The sequence below is a fragment of the Bolinopsis microptera genome, chromosome 11 (assembly GCF_026151205.1).
Source record: "Bolinopsis microptera isolate Bmic1 chromosome 11, MBARI_Bmic_1.0, whole genome shotgun sequence".
NCBI classification, from domain to species: domain Eukaryota; kingdom Metazoa; phylum Ctenophora; class Tentaculata; order Lobata; family Bolinopsidae; genus Bolinopsis; species Bolinopsis microptera.
The window spans coordinates 11,794,928-11,813,914 of NC_087082.1; the positions used below are offsets into that span (position 1 = coordinate 11,794,928).

At 38.3% G+C, this 18,987-nt stretch overlaps 3 protein-coding genes across 3 annotated transcripts in view; 1 reads left to right on the forward strand and 2 right to left on the reverse strand.

Annotated features, from left to right (window-relative positions):
• Window positions 1-18,987, reverse strand: part of LOC134822801 (inositol oxygenase-like) — an 81,298-nt gene that overhangs the window by 55,905 nt on the left and 6,406 nt on the right. The gene's annotated exons all lie outside the window — the stretch shown is intronic.
• LOC134822805 (protein ILRUN-like) lies at window positions 84-4,377 on the reverse strand. The gene is made up of 4 exons (XM_063834068.1): window positions 4,240-4,377; window positions 3,850-3,996; window positions 3,470-3,553; window positions 84-1,551 (listed from the first exon to the last, which is right to left on the reverse strand). The coding sequence occupies exons 1-4, from the start codon at window positions 4,327-4,329 to the stop codon at window positions 1,384-1,386; spliced, it is 489 nt and encodes a 162-aa protein (XP_063690138.1). The 5' UTR covers window positions 4,330-4,377; the 3' UTR covers window positions 84-1,383.
• On the forward strand, window positions 17,189-18,767 carry LOC134823432 (uncharacterized). The gene is made up of 4 exons (XM_063834891.1): window positions 17,189-17,318; window positions 17,467-17,617; window positions 17,823-17,925; window positions 18,317-18,767. Exons 1-4 carry the CDS (start codon window positions 17,201-17,203, stop codon window positions 18,395-18,397), a joined length of 453 nt encoding a protein of 150 aa, XP_063690961.1. The 5' UTR covers window positions 17,189-17,200; the 3' UTR covers window positions 18,398-18,767.

Consider the following 18,987-nt stretch of genomic DNA (forward strand, 5'->3'; position numbering starts at 1 on the left):
CATTTAAATTTTAGTGACAACAAATATCAATGAGGATTTATCCAAATACATATTCAATAATGAAAGAATGAATAATGCGAGATCACGTACAAACTGGTTGTCAATTATCAATTATAGTCGACATGCAGAAAGCACGCTGAGGAATCAAAATACGCGTTTATACAATGAGATTACAAAAATAACTCGCAGTCACCATATACACAATACACATGTATTTACTACTGTAATTTATGTAATTGGAGAAATGAAAATACCGCAGCAGTTGCAATATACCTAAGGGTTAAAACAGCTAAATGAAATGCGGAACCTTATAATGTACACATGACTACATGACACTGTCAACAGTTTAATGTTTACAGCTCTATTTTCAGCCTAAACAATTGTATACATGAAAGTTAAGTGTACAACTGATGAGTGTAATTAGATTGTAAAAAAAAAAAAATAGGTTGATGTGTTTATTGTTTAAGTGATGATATCATTTGCAGGAAATCCTAGTATGCTAATTAAACGAAGGGTGAAAATACAAGCTGCAATCTGCAAATATTGTACACTTTACAGAAATAAGATGTTCATTAATAAATTAGATTTTAGTACATTCGCTCATTATCGTCAGTCAGCCAAAAAAATTTTAGCGTAATATTTACAACAACTAAACAAATTCAGGTCTACTAGTTTAGACTGATCATTAATAGCTCGATTTGAACTTTAAGTTTGCAAACCAAAAAGTTAAAACTGAACCCCACTTCGTCACTTATGTAGATTGAGCTATTCGATATTCACATTAGAAATCCCTGCTTCATTGGTAAATTTATAAAGTTATTAGCTTAAAAGTACAAAAAAATAACACAATCTAGAAAGGTAACACAATCTAACAATAATCTAGTCCATCAACGAACATGCTGATTTAAATCCGAACCACTGCCACACATAGCCCTGCGAGAGTAAATTGTCCCGCCAAAACAAATTGAAATAAGACGAACTGAGCTGAATAGGCGTAAAACACGCGTACGGTACACTCAAACCGTTATCATAATCACACAGATAGACTACCTGGCTGTGGTATCGGCTAACTGTAATACACGCGTGTGTAAAACTCCGCATAATCCATTAGACAGTAGACACGTGACTGGCTTGCTTACATTCGATTGGTTTTGCGTGTGACTGTGCGACGTGCGTGTGCGGGTGGAAACAGGATTGCAGGTAAACTGCTAAAAGTTGATCTGATCAGTCAAGTGTCAAGACTGTGTTTCGAATAATCTGCTCGGAGTTGTCAAATTTTGGAGGCAGCACACTTTGTAAACAGCTTTACCGGATATGTAGAAGGCAGCTATAATAAAATGAGCGCTCATCGAACAGGGTGTCAGGCACACAGCAACATCAGCTTTACCTCATAGAGAAAGGGTTCATCGGGGAGAACTCAGAAGTTGACCCGAAGGCGAGGAGGTTGGAGTGTTGTGCAATACCTAATACACCACATGACTCCACCTTTATTATCATCCAAATAGGATCCCCGAAGAAGATGCCCGTCGGACTGCACATCCTCCATTTACTCTGAGGGAGATTCTTGGTCAAACTCAATTATAAATATATGTATTTCAAGAAAATGTGGGTGGAATGTAACTGAATTAGTGGTATTTAGATAATTACACGGAACCCGCCCATGATAAAACTAGTGATTCCTATCATAGGCAAAAAGGTACGATGCCATTTTTTAATAGCATTTCTAACAGCCTGCATCTTCAGAATAGAAGAAGAAATTTCGGAAGATTTTCGAATGTACCTAAGCTTTTTTGCCGTTTCCGTGATCGAAATTTCAGTTTTAACTAAATTTTCCAGTGACCAATCATTGAGGTCAGTGTGAGTTAGGGTTGCCAACCGATATTATCGGCCGATAATTATCGGCGATAATTTCCCAAAAATCGTTATCGATTATCGCGATAATTTTCGAGAATTATCGCGATATTCGACACATTATTATTAGGGTAAAATGGCCAACATTTAACATATTTTTCGAATCTATTTCTCTGTTTGTAAAGTCAAATCCCAGTGCTAGCATAGTTTGCAGTGTGATGGTTTTTTTCGCATCTACTAGGTAACTTGGAGGTTGTATGGTCAGACAAGGTTATTGTTGTTTGTTGAAGCACGGAAAGGAACTCACACTGCAACGAGACTACCAAACCCGTTTGAGCTCGCTGTGCAGTATGTTGGAGAGATATGACCGGATAACTGATGAAGTGCACGGAATTTTAGATGACTTGGAGCTAGGCAATCTAAAACTGGATGTAGAATAGACTGAGTTAGCTCTCGCACCGTTCAAGATTGTAACTGAGTTTCTGTGTAAAAGAAGGAAGCATGCTCGCTCAAGCAGAAGTGATTATTTAGTTTATTGACAGCAAGCTAGAAGAGATCTGAGATAGACTCGCCACTTTCTCAAACCCTTCTCGATAGGCTACGTACACGATATGCCAAAAGAAAGAACCTTCACTTCGTATCGCTGGTAAAGTTCTACTCGGTCCCCGGTATTCTAGATGAAGATGTAGGACAAGAATACAGAATGATCTCAAAGTCAACCTTGATACGTAACACTAAGTCTCTGCACTAGCGGTTGTTTAAGCAGAAAGAGACTAACAGGGATTGAGCTTCGCAAGTAGTTCGACGATTGGTCCTCAGGACTCACAGGCGACTCCCACAATTTCAGATGCCAGATTCCAATCCTTTCCCGCTGACAAAAGAATTATCAGACCTACATTAGGGCAGCGATTCGACTACGGTAGCAAGGACAGATACCCTTGCACGGGAGATAGTTCTGTTCACAGCTAACAGGAGCAAACTTTTAAAAATTTTTTGCTAGAAGCAATAATAAATCTTTAAGAACATATTTTGTCTATGAAATATGGGCTTTTAAATAAATGGGCAATATTGCAATTGATTCTTTAACAAAGCAATCAGCACAAGATGTAACATAGCATAGGAGCATAATGCAAGTATGCAGAGTGCATACAAATATTACTTCAATTATATTGCTTAATTTATCGCCGATAACCGATATTATCGCGATAATTTTGAAAAAATTATCGATTATCGCGATAAAAAATTGTGTACCGATAATGGCAACCCTAGTGTGAGTAACACAAGTTACCATCGAGGAACTGGAAGCTGAATATCTGGAGAAAACTTTGATTTGAGGAAAATCATAAAATTTCCTACTGGTAGGACATTTTCAGATTCCAGCCCAAATTCTACTGTTTCAACTCAATTTTTCTTCAACGACCAAATTGTGGCAAACCTCGCCATTTCTCCTTTCTATTTAAAAAAATCATTTTAACCTAGATATGTATCAAGGCGATTGTTACAAGTGTGATGTCCTCCGCATCTAACTGTCGGAGCAAATATGATCAGGAGTGGAGAACTGAGACAAATTCGTTGCCCATCTAAAGATCTAACAACCTGTCTAAGCTACTCTACAAACCTGATAAGTGCCAGAGAGCTGTGGGGAACACAAAACAACTCTGACGTCACTTTCAAAACCAGGGAATATTGGATCTAGTGAGACCTGGGGTGGAGGTTGTTACTTTAGTGTTGTTAATAATAGGATCTAGTGAGTAGTGAGACCTGAGGTAGATGTTGTTAGAGACAACAGTTAATCAGTGAAGAGCGTGACTCACAAATAAATACAATTTATTAAGGTTACAAATATGATATTACCTGGGGACCTCAGGCTATCATGTTTACAAACCGAATAGAGATTAGGCGGAATGACAGGCTGAGCGCGGCCCAGTAAATATGATACAGCTGTACTATAAGATCAATATTGAATATACAGAGTGAAAATAAGAGCTTAATATCTACCTCAGTATGGGGGTTGAAGCGGTGTCCATCAGTACATCTGAGGGTACACCCAGAAGGCCAGGTCTCACGGCCACTGTTCCGTATCCTCCACACTTTGGTAAAAGTTGAGTTCGGAGGGACACTTTCACCCTCACCAAATGTCATGTCCTGATAAGGAATAGTGAGTAATCGTGAATATTAGTATTACGAGGAAGTGGCAAACCAGACATCATAAATTAATTCATACCAGCTAGATAATATTAGAACATATTATAGTATTATGTTTAATAATATATAATAATATAATTAATAAGTATTATGTATAACTATAACATGGCTATCATGAATCATGATCAGGCATCACAAATTAATTTATATTTATTTGTTGCACCAAATCTAGTAAGTTCTCACCTTAACAAAACTCATGGCCAAGAGCTTGTTCCCTTCCCTGTTAACCTCTGTGTAGGAAGACAGAGCCTCCTGTATGTCCCAGCCTGTCATTTCAAGGTAAAACTCAGCTTCTCTCACACTTACCAGACGCCCACTTCCAATCACCTGAGTTGCATGAAATTATTTGTGTTCTCATATCTTCTTATTGAGGATGTGAATTGTGACACTCCAGTTGAGAGTGAAAATGAATGAACTTAATTTACTGTCAATCAGAAAACTCACCCTCAGAAACTGATGAACCAGGGATTCTTTGTCACTTGTGGTACACCGAGAGAAAGAAAGCAGCAACTCAGCGTCCTCGTCTACTTCCATTATTACTATTTTATTATCCTATAATATACTAGATGCTTCTTAGATCTGGTTATCTGTTATCATTACTTACAGATAGTCTTGAGAACAGAGTACTGTAAAACCATTAAATATGTTTAATTGGGACTCAGTACTCCATCGAATCTTTAAAATTCGCGAAAGTTTCCGTCAAGATGATCCCCTTTAAGAACCTCGGGAAAATCGCGAAGATCTGGTTTTAGTTTCTACAGTGGTAGAGATGATGTGTCAGCAAATGAACTTTGTATATCTGATAAAGGCGTATTACGTATCAATATTTGAGTTGTGATGAATGTTTCACATCGAGGCAAATCTAAAATAAACACACGTGGACGGTCAATACTTCATTTAATTACTATAATATTTAATATTTTTCCAGATTGATATCCTAATCGAAACGCGTCGGCACATCAACCTATGATTTCACAAAGAACGAAACTTTAATTGAATTTATACAAAATGAACTAATTTCAAGCTATACTGACCAAATCATAACGGGACAATATTTGTTGATGAAACTAACTATCATGGTAGAGTGGTAGCTTGTACAAGCCAATCAAGTAATGAGTCTACTTATGATGTAATAGCAATGCGATTAATTAATCAATTAATGGTTAATAACCAGCCGATTACTATCACGGCACCAACGTATCATTCATACACAGTACACACTGGCTATCTCGAGAAACTGTTTATCGTCCCAATGTTCCCATTTCCAAGCATGGAGTCTTATCCATATGCTCTAACTAGAGGTAGAGCATATGCTAAAACTCTTACCCGTACGAGAAATTAGACTAACTTCCTTATACAGGGTGTCCCAAAAAAAGACTACGTAATAAGAAACCCTCCTAATTTTCTCAGTTTTAACTCATTAGTTCTGATCTCTTAGTATGATTATCTAAAGGGTAAGGAGATTTGTTTAGGACCATTGGGAGTCTCATATGAACTAGATGGGCAACATTTTATCGATGTTAAAGATATGCGAAGAAATCTTGGTGTGATCCCAGAATAGGTGATAGTTTTCGTCCATGATGAAATCCTAGATTTGAAACGTTTAGACTGCCCCAAGTTGTAAACCAGGCATATATATTACAGACACAATGGAAAGTCTTCTTCACAATGAGAACTGAAATGGAGGTTTTTGATATGGTCCAGCATGTTTTGGGAGCATTTTCGGGCCACACCCTTTTTTGCCTTCAACGGCGTAATTTTGCCCTATTTTCATATTATTTTAAATTTTGGCTACCTTACTCTGTCAGTACACTTTCCAAGGAACATGTGGGACCATTAAAGCTAGAAAATCAACGACTTTTGCATTAAAAAATTGCATAATTTATGCAAATTCGGCCTATCGTCCATTTTTGGGTTTCAGGTCTGCTGGGAAAATGACCATTTGTGAGCACCTCTTGGGACTTTTAGCATCAACTGAGGTGTTCAGGAGTTAAATGAGACAAAAGGGAACAGTTTGAAATCAAATTCATGACAAAAAGTTTTTTCCTCTTTAGCCCATAATTTGGGACACCCTGTATATATAATAAATAAAATAAAAAATAATTATAACTCGTGCAAGTCCGAAATGGGCCGTGTGCTGCTTCTAGGAAGTACATATGACAGTGCATATCAGCACACTGTTGGCTTTCTTAGAGACCTGATGAGTACCAAGCGGAAATCATGATTGCCTGGTAAGCAAGTTCACACTCATTCCGATTGGCGGTAGACTATTACAGCTACACTGCAGCTTACACTGTAGTGGGAATCGCGTCACTGATATCCTCCGAGCATAATTACCAAGATAAATCCTGTACCAATCACAGCTTGGTGACCTGGCCTGCCTGCCTCAGACGGGGTTTGAACCCCGGTCTTCCGCTTGGGAGGCGAGTGAAATACCACTACACCACCCGTCCGACGAAATATATATATAATAATGGTCAATGTTCATGTCATGTGATCGAGAAAGTTTTTCGCCGATTTCTCGCCAGGGGAGCATTTTAACCCTATGTCATGTGGGGTGATTCGGAATCAGCGTTCAAAATTCACGTTAGAAAAGTCTCGAAATTTGACTTTGAGTGTACAGTGATTTAGCACGCTCGCCAACTTTAGGAGGTGAGGCTTGGTTAGATCATATATTTCGGAAGAATGCAAAAAAACTCAAGAACAAGTCCATCTGGGCCATCTCAAGTTATTCTTCGGAACGAAAAACCTAACAGCTTAGACAGTAACCGGAAACTATATCCTGCTGGCTGCTTGGAAATATCGTCTCTGGTTGGGTAATTTCATTTATGCTATTTTATGCCATTGCCCCCCCCCCCCCCCCCCCCTGCTGCAACGTCAAACTAAAAACCAGACATTTCAAGAAAAGAATTTGTTACCCAATTGTTGACGTAAAACCTTCCAAAATGAGCCAGTAAAATGCCACCAGACAGTATCAGTATTATTATATTAATCACAATTCCCATTTTATTTGTACGTGACTAGTGAAGCAGTGACGAAAGTTACCACTTATCCAGTTGAACCCGAAGCGCATCATAATTGCATATGAAGTTATAAATTGAACTTAATATTATAACTACCCGCAAATAACGCTCGCGGATTGTATGCGGGTAGGTGAATAATATTGATGTAATTAATTGGGAGAAAACGTTTAGTAGAATCGAGATGCGTGACAAACAGTATTTATCGGATAAATTGAAGTACTGCATAATTACATGTCTATAGCGAGCAGTTATATCGCCAATATATTATTAAGGAAGTATTTAAAGTCGTTGATTTGAGAAACCTATAGATAACCTATATATATGGATTCTGGTTGGGAAATGTAATGGGGCTTTTTGACCAGTGACCTATCAGTGAGGTCGGCGAGAGTCACACAAGTCGCCCTCAAGGTATTGGAACCAGTAGGTATAATTATATCAGGAGAAAACTTTGACGGAATGAAAATTTTGAAAATGTCCTACCAGTACGACATTTTCAGATTTCAGCTTTCCACGACCCAAATTTCACTCTTTTGACTGAATTTTTCTTGAATGATCATGTAGCAGGGTCACTGAGGATGGCACAATACAAGATTGAGGCACTGAAATTTCTATTTCCAACGAAAGCTTTGATCAGAGCCGAGTTATGATCATTTTAAGATCTGGCGGATACGTGATCTCGGTACTTAATCAGTGATTTCGTCACTATCAATCAGTGATATGTATTGATCCGATCTCTTCATCTGTATAACAAGCGTACTAATAGATGACAAGGTCGCATATGCCTTTCGATCGCGAGATCTGATATAACAAGCTTACGTGTTCACGGAGCGTGCTAAAAAGGATACGATTCACTGCTCCTCGAGATCTGAACCATGGCAGGCCCTCCCAAAGCATCAGCAGCCACGAGATCTGAGACAAGTAACCTGAGCCAAGTAATCTGAGCCAAGTTACCTGACAGGTAACGAAAATGCAGACTCTCTCACCGAAAAAGGCTCTGACAATGAGGAAAAGATGGAGAACGTTGCCCAACACTCATTTCAAACGAGTATGGAGACATGGAAGAGGAGACAATGAACCACTTTATTGGCCAGTGCCCGAAGTGGTCTTACCAACGAGGAGGATACTGACTCCTTCTACCTTAGTGTGACAGATATAGTGGATAAGTTCTCACTACCAAGGATTATCGCCTTCATACAAGCAACAAAACGATTCACCAAATGCGGAGAAAACGAAGTTTAACGTTTTTCTCCACTTATTAATATTTTACCGGGGTAAGCACAGCTTAGCACAGGGCTCCAATGCTCTAAATTACAGTGGTCATGATTTATCCTATAGTGATAATCCCCTGCGAAGAAGGAGAACCTGAAAATCCGATCGTTGGGTTCAGTTGTGAGTTGTCGTATATCCGATTTCGGACATATGACCTGGGTTCAGTTGTCGGGTTCAGTTGTCGTTTTGGGATTTAAGCTGATTGGTCACCCAATTAAGCTGATTGGGTGCCTGTTAACTGCGTGGGAACTAGGTTCAATTGGGTTCAGTTGTCGGTCACCCATCTAGACTTAGAGCTATTCGCTAGCGGCCTAGCGTGCAACAATGAGCCTCATAAGGCGGTACCAAGCATGTTGGGGAGCTGAGATGACAACCTGATCACTTTGAGTTAATACTGATATTGACCTTCCTGAAAATTACACTTTTGTTTTATTAATCAGGCCATTGATTGAGTGAGAGATCACTGATTTAGTGCCGGGATCACGTATCCGGCAGATCTTACAATATGCAGTCGAAACTCGGCAAAATTGAAATGAAATGAAGTAATGTTATCCCGCTCACATGCTTAACCATGTCAGAGCGGCTGACTGTGAGTGATGTGAGCAAATGTGTAAATGCGAAAAAAAGTATAAACAATCAACTTGAAAATTTGGGAAAGCACTTTAATTATCAAACCAAATGTGTCTAGAAACTTTGAAGTTCCTAGACACATTTAAAATAAAGCGTTCTTACTTTATGATGACAATCTAGTGAAAACGAATAAGTGGTGTGCAACACCCTTTTTTGTAATAAACAACATTTTAAAAAACGAAGTACGAGAGTTATGGAATGTTATACTTCTGGACCACCCTGTATTATGAAGGTGTCGCAAAATTTGCGGCCAAATGTCCTACAAATGTACATGTGCCGAATTAATTCACTATTTCGCGAAAATTTCTTGCTGTGCCCGGCCCTCTTGGTGTCGGTCCTCTTGGTGTCCGCGTGACTTCTCTCCAAAAATAGCTTTATGGGGACTCCAAATGCTTACCTACTTACCTAGGATCCCAGGCTTTTATGTTCATAATAGAGATTCGGCGGAATGACAGGCCATGAGCGCCGCCCAGTAAGCAAATGCCAACTTGCCATCTTTGAATTGCATAACTTTGCAGTAATGCGGTACAGTTGAACAATTGGTTGTTGCAAAAATCATGATCTGTTGAATATTTCTCAATAAAATCGCGATCGTTTGCATCTGAAGGATTTGACGATTTGAGTTGCAAAATTTTGACAATGCAAACTATTTAAGCTAGTCTGTCTTTTTAGGTTAAATTCTTTGATTGCCCTTCAGTCAGTGTCACAAATGCTTTCAATGAATCATATTAATATTATGCACTTGATTATTTCACGTAGCGTCGGGCTGTAATCATTAAATTGTGTTCCTTCAAGCTTATAGTTATAGCCGAGTGGCATCCATTTCTCGTCAGTACGATTGATTTATGGCTTTGTTTGGGGGCTGGCTTTCACACCAGTCAATGTTTACTCAAAATATATAATAATTGTAATAATCAAATTTAACCCCCGAAGGGCACGCAAATTACATGTCATCGAACTCATAGTTTGGATCGGAGAGGTTTTAATTTTGGACAAGAAAATGTTGAGTTATATGATCCGAAGAGCTACATGGGCATGATTGTGCGCACAATTCAATTTGATCGCTTTCAGCCTATAGGTATAAGTTAAATTTGTGAAAAATGGCTTTGGATCTTTTAAAGTTGACTCTACTATTATATACAGAGTCTCCTTGAAAGTTCGTGCAAATCATAATTGTCATCTCACTAGAGTCCTGATATGTACATAATACCAGTTTAAGGGGTCCTTCACATATTACGTAATCACTTTTTGGACAATTTTTAACCCCCTTCCCCCGGCCCTCCGTAATCAGTTTTACACGTCATACTCATAGCTATTGTGTCAAAATTACACTAGCGTAATCATTTGAAAACCCCCTCCCCTCGACTGATTACGCAATATGTGAAAGATCTGCTACTGAACCATAGCTCCACTCCTTTATAATGTGAGTTTATCAGATATAGAGCTGTGCAGGTATTAGATTTATAAACGGGGAGATAAAACCACATAACGACATTAACGGACCCCAATATTGCTTATCCATATAGTTAAGTGGTTTTAGTAGAAGAAATGAAGGCTTTGTGATCGTCTTGCGAAACTTATAACCGGTGACTCAGACTGCAGGCCATGCCGGTGGCTTCTAAATTAGAACCCGCGATTTAAAATTAAATTAAACGCTTGCACTGCGTTAAGACTAAGAGGGTGCATATTGATATATGCTTATATGATATAAAAGAAATTTCTCCCATTTCTCGGCTTAGGTCAATTTGAGAATTTGGTGCTGAATTAGTGAATTACCACTTACTGGTTAGTGAGCCGGATATCACCGGATTGCTGTTTTCCACCTTCAACTTTCTTATCATTGCAAAAAGTATAAGTTCAACAGTGCTAGCTGGCGCGTATTTTGCGCAAATTTCTTAAAAAGCCTCCACATATGACATAACTATTTCTTATTCCTTTCATCTTTGACATTGAATTAGAATGTTTTGAACTTAAAATATGCATACTGAACGACTTTCGGTGAGTCTTAATGCATGGAAAAACAGTAAAGGGGGTATAATAGTATGGGGGTAAATACTAAATAGTATAGTGAGTATAATGCAGCGGTCGTGCTTGTCAACACTGTGATATGTAAAGGATTTCTCGGAAAATTAGCACAAAGGATCGTCGTTAAAAAGACTGTGTCCAAAAACTATATAATTGATAAACCATTATTCATCATTGATGAGCCATATGCATGAGACTGAGAGGGTATATATGTATTTATATATATATACTGCTCCTTCATAAATACATATGTATCTATATTATAATGTCTCAATAGTATTGATCTGCGTCGCATGGCCCAACAAACTGTATTGTTAAACATTAACAATCAGAAAATCCATTAAATTAACTAAAAGCTCATTCCTATTATCGGTACAAATTAATGTTGATTGTGTGTCTAGACGAGTCGTTATTGTGTCTAACAATTCAAATACCTCCACGTTTACAATGACGTGACTGGACTTAACCCCCGCAACAATTATCTGAGCTGCGTAACCATGTGTCTGGGGGAGAGTTGCTGCTTTTCCACCCTGAACCAAATTATAAAAGCAATCAACTTCCAGATTACGTGCAGTAATAGTATTCTTCATTTTGCTACGCAGGCAAGGGTGACGCTGCGGGTGTGGAGGAATTGGTCTTGTGAGTTTATTGAGATTAATTCAAACGTTTTGATTTCTGGTCTGATAAGCTTCTTAGTTGGGACCTTGATTGATAACAGAAAATTGATTGATAACAGAAAATTTTGAGACTGAAAATTACCTCACTTTAGAGTTTAGGCTTAGCCCAATCACAGGGAATGTGTGTAATGAATTTCACCGTTTTGTCTAAAATTGTCTAAGCTTTGTTTAAATTTACTATTTAGTATGTGTCCAGCTTAAGTATTTCCTGACACAGGCCCCTGGCCCATGACTCGAGTCCCCAAATGATCGTAATAATTGTCATCTTGCTCTGATCGAATGGGCCTCACGCCGTTCCTTGTGGCAGGATTTAATCTAGAATTGCACAACTGGTGTTATATTAACGTATTAAATGCACTAGTACACTGTATTTCACCCACATTGGAAAATATGTTCACTAAAGGTCATGATCATGATGTAGCACATGGACTGCGTGCTCAAAAGCACGTGGTAACAATGTAATCTATTTGTTTTTTCTACCTGCCCCTAATTCATCTGGGCGTTTCATTTTCTGACTCTACAGCTTTGTGAAAGTAGGCAATTCCAGGGATGCTTTAGGGCTTTTTGTAATGTAGAGGGGCCCTGTGATTGGATCATGATGTATTACATTTACAAAGGAGTGTGAGCTCTGTCAGTGTCAGCGTTGAAACTTGAATCAACTATTGCGACAACGATTTAATTTAAACCTGAATTTCGATATAAATATGAAGGTGGTGTAATGGTGCATATCGTATGTTGCATCATGTTTCCCTTTACATTCTTACAATAATTGTGCTGTACATCTCGTACTTTGTATCCCTGCTGATTCAACATATCTGGTTCGGACACCATCACTATTAAACGATGTAATACTAATAGAAGGGAGGGCATTTTCGTCATACCCGTGACGTGTGGGTACCTAATCATTTGGAAGTAATGATTTTCCTATTTGGGCTGTTATTGGTTATACTTATAGCTCTACGACTTCAAAATTTAGATAGAAGGCTACATTTTTATGACTTATTTCATTCGACGTTGTGTTGAACTGTAACGATAATGTTTTGTGTAATTTGATCTTAAATCTAAGTTTGAATCGGTTTAAGTAATTTATTCGATATAATATTATTTTAAAGAACAGTACTCCAAAGCGCTCCTTGCAATGCCACTCCAAAATTAAGGAATTCAAAATATGTAGGTGCATAATTTGAGCGTCTAAAAGATGGATAATTTAAATTTTTTTTCTTTAAAGTGTTATTTAGGTTCATTTTGAACGATGTCCACTTAGGGAGATGATGTCTTGACCAGTTGAGTTGAAGTCCACCCGATCGCTGTAGTTTTTATCGTGTCCTAATCTGAATCAACCCTGCTAAAAATTAGGTATATTTTGAGGACCGGTGAGTATTTTGACACTGCAATAAAATAACTTTTGAATTGTATTGTTGTGAAAAATATGACGCAACCCTGATTGCTTATATTTTCCGGTTGTATATCATTGTTTCACTTCAATAGGTTCAAACTTCATTACTCATGGTTCCACAATGTTACTTGGCTGGGAACCAATAACCGTGAATCATAAATTCGTTAAAAACACAATGGTCATTTAATTAAGTAGCATCCCCGATGGGCACCCTGACGTAAAGTAACGCCGTAAAGTAACATTCATAACATAATCTGAATACCTAAATTATTTTCATAACTTTCAGGACCGGATTACTCTAACAACCCCAGGTATTTACCTCAGTATTTCGTAATGCGAATCTCGGCCCATCCTGGTTTACGACACTTATATCAATTAGGCGCGTCGTGTTCTGTTAGTAGTTTCATAGCCCGGCCCAATTTAGGGGCAGTGATGCGGAGAAAGGCCATTTAAAAGGACCAAAAGTAAAGAAAGGATCGTTAACCCTCCGTGTTTTCACTTCGGCCTAACAAGTGTTTAGCACTGCTAAGAACTTTGTGGCCAGCTTCCCTTGCCCATAGTTGAACTTGAATCCAATAGGACACGTTTGACCACTCAGCGGTGAAGTGAACCGTCCTTTAATATTGTAAAACCATCTTTTACTAGTTACTTTTCTCATATTCGTGGCGTTTTTAAGATCGGGTACATGAGTTACTTATTATAATATGGTGTTATTACCTTTATCGGCACTACAGTGCTCTACTTGAGGTCAAGGAGCAATGTAAACTTGTAAAGAACAAATGAAACAAAGTTCAAATGATAAGTTCTTATCAATTGAAATTTTGTTTCATTTGTTCTTTAAGTTACTTATTATAATTAAGTAGACACCGTTCTGACGTTCAATAATCATGTTTATAATTCCTTTAATTTCACAGACTCCACAAAGTTGTTTAACTTTATATCCTCTAACATCCGGCCTCTGCACCTGTCTGTTCAATTCTGGGCCGTTCATTGGATCCTGAATTAGGATTTAATCATCCTGAGCCACTGGAGTGTGGACATCAGGCGCTATTATATCATCATTATCGAGATTCTCAACCTTGACTATTTTACTTTAATCTCCTAGGTAGTTGACTCTAGAGCCAGGAAAATATAGCAGTAATAATATGCGAGATACTGAGATAGAGTAAACGAAGGAGGGAGCTAAATGGGGTGACAACTAACCTCTAATTTATACTCTACTTTATTAGATCTAGGGTCAGGTCTGTGTGAGCAGGGAGCTGTATAATTCTCGCACCATGTAAGGGTATAAGATAGCTGTGAGAGAGCTCATCGTCACTTAACTATCTCACATTTGTTGTGAAATCTGCAGCTTAGTTCAGGTATGATGAATGGTCAATGGTAACGCCCTCATTTCGAAACGTTTTGTATTCCAGCGATCATTGCATCTAACATGTGAAATTAGTTTCATTGAACGTGGTTGATGTCGGTCTGACTCCCGCGAGTAAATCCATGACCTCTCAATTATTATATCATGGGACGTCCAATTTTAATTCGCTGGGCATGACAACCTGGCAAGGTCAAAAGGAAATCGCGGCACGTGCGGAATCGCGATTTTTCCCATCCTCCGTGAAAAATTTGTTAGTTGAGATTTGCGGAACAATGAGAAAAGTCATCAATTGTTAAGACAATTAATCTATATTATAGCTTTATAACATACCTTTGCGAACACGATATGGACATAAACTCATGAGGGTAAAGGAAATATTTCTACGAACATATTGATAGTGAAAAAAGTATACAAAGGATGCCATAATGCTGGATTTAACCTTTAAGTCATTCACACAAACCAACTAGCAAGTCATTACCCTACGAACCAGTCTACCCCTAATTCATAATTTTAATCGTGCAATTAATACATTATCTTTCGCTGCGATTTTCGAGATTTTCTCCACGATTTTGCCTAGTTGTCGCGGCGCCGCGATTTTCTTTTGTCCTTGCAACCTGGTAATTATAACTACATAACTGGTGCCCAAGTTTGACCGGCTAAAGATGAGTCACACAGACAGCTACCATGATAAAGCTTGCAAAATCACAGTTTCTTGAACAGGTCAGACTAGGTGGGTCGCTCTCATATCAATATCATACGCATAGTTGCAGGGGTGTATGAAAACAGCAACCAGTAAATAGTAATAAATATTTCCAATTAGATGATAATGATTAATAACGATCTCATGGTTAAAGCAATCACTTGCGCCCATCTTTGATCAACCCCAGACCAGACATTACCCGCTATATTTGTTGGGGTATTAGATAATTTTACTCTACTTGATCAGATGCGGCGGTTCGAACAGTAAAATCTCCCCAGTCTCCATGATACCTCTATCTTGATTTAGCGCGGGGCCTCCACCCTGATTTACAACCAGGTGCATGAGTCATGTTTGTGTCCAGTCCCATAGTATTAATATCCAGGTTTTGAATCTTAACTCTTAGTGGAGCACCAAGACGAGTCCCATATTATTAATACCCAGGTTTTGAATCTTAGCTCTTAGTGGAGCACCAAGACGAGTTTGATTTGACACACGAGAGGTGAAATTTGTCGATTTCTTGTCCGCTCTGCAAGAATGCAAGAAATCACCAAATTTATACTCTCATGTGCCATAAAAAACTTGATTACCAGGTTTAAGATCTTGGTTCCTAGTGGAGCAGCAAGACAAGTTGTTTTGACACAATTTGTTCATTTCATTTTCCTGTCCACTGCATTAAGAGTGCAACTGACAGAAGCTGTTGATCAACTTTCAGACGTGGTCAAAAACTTGCAGACGTAATATGTGAATGCTCCCTTATAGTACTACAAACTCTGCATTCTGCAATCATAAACTTGATGGTCCACTATTATAAATCCACCGAAAACACGTTTAGAATGAGATGAATCACGTGATATTGATATTTTCATTGTCTGAATTGCACTGTTATGCAAGTCCATAGTTCTTTATGACGACTATAGATTCTATAATAATATTGCCAGTGCAATAAAAAACGGCAATCAACAACACCGAAAATCTCTGTATTCCCAGTTGCAGGCTTGTCCGCCGCCGCCGAACGCCGCCGCCGCCGGGTGATTTTGCCACGCCGAACGCCGCCGATACACCCCGGCGTACATCGGCGTACGGCGTGCATTTTCTGACTTCAAAATAATTCTGTCTTCATTTGAAGATATCAGTGTTACTGATAGCGATTAGCGGCTAGGGCAACACACACATGATACACACCTTTAGCTAACTTATACCTACTCATAAGTTTGACTGAAGAAGAAATTTTACAGATTTTTTAAAGATTTTGGGCTAATAGGCAAAAAACTTTCCCAATACTCTCAAACATAGTAAGAATAGTGCATTGTATACCTGCCAGTAGTGCGGAAATTGAAAGGACCTGGTCGGCTGCAGGTTTAATTCTTTCTAGTCAGCGATCTAGGATGAATGTTAAGAATTTCAAATATACACTGTTTTGTTCTAAAAACTATGATTTTGTTTCCAACAAAAAAGATTGAGAGATCTATTGATTTCAGCAATAATTTATTGTTTATGTATTTTACCTTAAATAAAATAATTGCATCAATTTGTCTCAACTTTTATTTGATAGCAGATAATAACATAACAATATACCAACATCATTTGTTGAAGTTAAGTCTAAATTACCCAAATTAAGTACATAATCATATTCATATTTCATAGACCTCAATTTAGTTGGCCTTGATTTCACGGCTCACGCCGGCGTACGCCGCCGCCGCCGGTGTAATTTTAGTGAAACGCCGCCGCCGATCCATTTAGCCACGGCGGACAAGCCTGCCCAGTTGCGTAAGGTTGGTAACGTTGGTAACCTTACCATTTGTTTTGTTAAGTCACTACTAGGTTTATACCAAGTTCTAAGATATGGGTATTAGGTAAAGGTTCAAAAGAAGCCATTAATAGATGGGTAATGGGTACAGACTATAGAGTGCACCCAAATGCATCAAATACTTAATGGTGGTAATATTAATTTTTTTCTTGTTGTTCGTCAGGCATTACTCAACAAAAGAAATCTCAGGATTCTCAAAGCTTACTAACCTAACCCAAACTGACTGTTTAGCAAACTAGAGACAAGAAATGACAAAGATGATGAGATCGTTGGTTTTAACGTTGTCTGTGGTCATCTACCTTTCTACGGCAATTCCTATGTATGAGGCTGAGGAGAGAGTAGTTTCTCTAGTCAAACGAGGAGATTGTAAGTAATCATTATCAACCCGTGACGCTCTAGCTAACTCATTTCAAAACACAGAACTTGTGGTAATCTCTCAAATTCAATTGAGACCATTTCAAAGTCATTGATTTACACTGATTTACACTGATTTACACCCCTTTATGATTATCAGCCTACATTGAGGACGGACTGTATGATTGTCATGCGAAGAAAAGCGTGATGAAAGCGTCAGACTTACATGAGGCTGCAGAGGAGCGGATAAAGGAGGTTTTCAGAAAGAAGAGAGCTGCAGTTGATGATGGTATTAAAGTTCTCTCATCCAGGTCAGTGACATTTCTCAAGGTTTTTATAAAGATCAATACGTTTTTTCGTACGGCCGCGAAAATCTGGCCGTAGGAAACTCGAAATTGCAATAAAAATGTAATAAAATTTCAATAAAAAATAAGATTAAGGATTTAAAACGGGCTAGGGCTCCAGTTATCAGTCATAGTAAATTAGTCCGGGTGTAACTATAAGACTTGTTTCTAGGACGAGCCAAGTGGTACAAATGAAGCAGAAGGTGAACAACTATACTGCTCGTCATGCCGCTGCAACTTATTGCGCCAACAAGAGCAAGTTCCTCTCCAAAGGAGTGAGTTTTATCATTTATCAGAGTTGAACCAACTATTGAACTTTAGGAATACATAGCTTGATATTTAAAGTGAAGCAATACAGAATATTATCGCTAAAATTTGAAAATTCCATGTTTCCATGATGGATCAGCGATAGCGTACACCAACCACAACCAACCACAACCAACCACAACCAACCACAACCAACCACAACCAACCACAACCAACCACAACCAACCACAACCAACCACAACCAACCACAACCAACCACAACCAACCACAACCAACCACAACCAACCATAGAATAGTTACCAACTTCTCAAAGACACTAATACACTAATACACTAATACTCACTTCTCACTAATACTTCTCACTAATAAGCTAATACTAACAGACACCACCCCTACCAGATAGCGAAAGAAGTGGGATGCGCTGATCAAACTAGTGGCACTACCCTGCACATTCTCTGTCTTTACAGGGTTGAGTTCTAATCTGGCCGTTTTGCTCTCCCGAACCTTCCAGATCTTTTAAGTTTTAGGTTCCTTTGGTAGGGAACTTTATCTGGGAGTGATTTTCAGTGTTGCTCGAGTATTTATCTAACGTTCTATTATCTCGAACATAATTATTTGTTTCTGTTGTTATGTTTGTCATGATTTAATTTATTTAAGTTATAATTTGAATTTTAATGAACAAGATTAATTTAATTGAAATTCAGTTAATAAAGTAAATTCTTTAGCCTTCTGTTTGAATTGTCGTGGATTGTATTTAATTGATCTAATTTTCAATTTTTGTTCATAGTAGTGTCTATAATGAATACAAGAACATCTGTGTTGCATTTGTTTTCAATTATCTAATTTAGAATTTCGTCTTACTCTTGTCCCGACCTTATGAATCCCACAACTCTGATCAAAACTTCTGTGAGCTGCAAATCGCCAGTTACATTAACTTACAAAACAGATGATTTTGAGATAACTTGAGTTTCCGCCTAGCCTGAAAAAAAAAGGACTCAGAATCATTACTGCTTTACTGGGATTATATCAAACGTGTGAACAAAAAGTAACCTTCAAACAATTTGTGTACA